Source organism: Austrofundulus limnaeus, unplaced genomic scaffold (assembly GCF_001266775.1).
Source record: "Austrofundulus limnaeus strain Quisiro unplaced genomic scaffold, Austrofundulus_limnaeus-1.0 Scaffold578, whole genome shotgun sequence".
NCBI classification, from domain to species: domain Eukaryota; kingdom Metazoa; phylum Chordata; class Actinopteri; order Cyprinodontiformes; family Rivulidae; genus Austrofundulus; species Austrofundulus limnaeus.
The window spans coordinates 292,586-294,058 of record NW_013952980.1 but is presented as its reverse complement, the minus strand read 5'-3'; the positions used below and the strand labels follow the sequence as shown (position 1 = coordinate 294,058).

At 55.7% G+C, this 1,473-nt stretch overlaps 1 protein-coding gene across 1 annotated transcript in view; it reads left to right on the top strand.

Moving 5' to 3' along the window:
- Positions 1–6: 6 nt before the first annotated feature.
- cyp19a1a (cytochrome P450, family 19, subfamily A, polypeptide 1a) overlaps positions 7–1,473 on the top strand; it is a gene marked incomplete in the record, with an annotated part of 6,144 nt that continues 4,677 nt past the window's right edge. The window contains 3 exon segments of the mRNA XM_014026666.1: positions 7–622; positions 692–842; positions 917–1,071. Coding sequence (XP_013882120.1) covers positions 430–622; positions 692–842; positions 917–1,071 — 499 coding nt within the window.

Sequence of the window (1,473 nt, the reverse complement as noted above, 5' to 3'; positions counted from 1 at the left end):
ATGTTTCAGGTCCGCTCTGATCCAGATGTTTCAGGTCCGCTCTGATCCAGGTGTTTCAGGTCCGCTCAGATCCAGGTGTTTCAGGTCCGCTCAGATCCAGGTGTTTCAGGTCCGCTCAGATCCAGGTGTTTCAGGTCCGCTCAGATCCAGATGTTTCAGGTCCGCTCAGATCCAGATGTTTCAGGTCCACTCAGATCCTTCATGTTCACAGAAACCCCCACACGCAGCCGCTCCACCAAGTCCTGGACTGTCAAGGCCACAAACACAGATCCAGCTCCTCAAGGTCCTGTGTGTTTTGTTTACCATCTGGCCGTGATGTTGTGACGGGGGTTTCACCCTGACCTGGATCAGAACCAGCTCTGAGCGCTTATAAAGACAACAGCGGGCCGGGCCGGATCATTCCCACCCCACAGGCTCCAGGACCTCACCATGGATCAGATGTCCTGCAGTCGGACCATGACACCTGTGGGTTTTGATGGTGCCGTGGCAGACCTGGTCCCTGCAGCCTCCAATGTCTCTGAAGTCCAGTCTCCTGGGATCCCCGTGGCCACCAGAACCCTCCTGGTGCTGGTGGGCCTGCTGCTGGTGGCCTGGGCTCACACAGACAGGAAGACCGTCCCAGGTAGGTTCAGGTGTCTTCCTTTACTGTCAGATCTGAGGAGGAGACCAGCTGATGTTTTCACCACAACAGGACCGTCCTTCTGTCTGGGTCTGGGTCCACTTCTGTCCTACCTGAGGTTCATCTGGACCGGGATCGGCACGGCCAGTAACTACTACAACCAGAAGTACGGAGACATGGTCCGGGTTTGGATCGATGGACAGGAGACCCTGATCCTCAGCAGGTCTGTCCTCTGAGCTCGTGCTCCTCTGGTCCAGGACTGAACCTGTGGACATTTACTGTTGTCTCTGAACTCAGGGCGTCAGCTGTCCATCACGTCCTCAGGAGTGGACAGTACACGTCTCGCTTTGGGAGCAGACAGGGTCTGAGCTGCCTGGGGATGGACGAGAGAGGACTCATCTTCAACAACAACGTCCCTCTGTGGAGACGGACACGAGCTTATTTTACTAAAGGTACTGTCTCAGACCTGTCCTCACTGTCCATTCTGTCCTCATTCTGTCCTCTGTGTCCTCTCTGTCCTCTCTGTCTTCTCTGTCCTCACTCGGTCCTCTCTGTCCTCACTCGGTCCTCTCTGTCCTCACTCTGTCCTCTCTGTCCTCTGTGTCCTCTGTCCTCTCTGTCCTCACTCTGTCCTCTCTGTCCTCTGTGTCCTCTGTCCTCTCTGTCCTCACTCTGTCCTCTCTGTCCTCTGTGTCCTCTGTCCTCTCTGTCCTCACTGTGTCCTCTCTGTCCTCTGTGTCCTCTGTCCTCTCTGTCCTCACTCTGTCCTCTCTGTCCTCTGTGTCCTCTGTCCTCTCTGTCCTCACTCTGTCCTCTCTGTCCTCTGTGTCCTCTGTCCTCTCTGTCCTCACTGT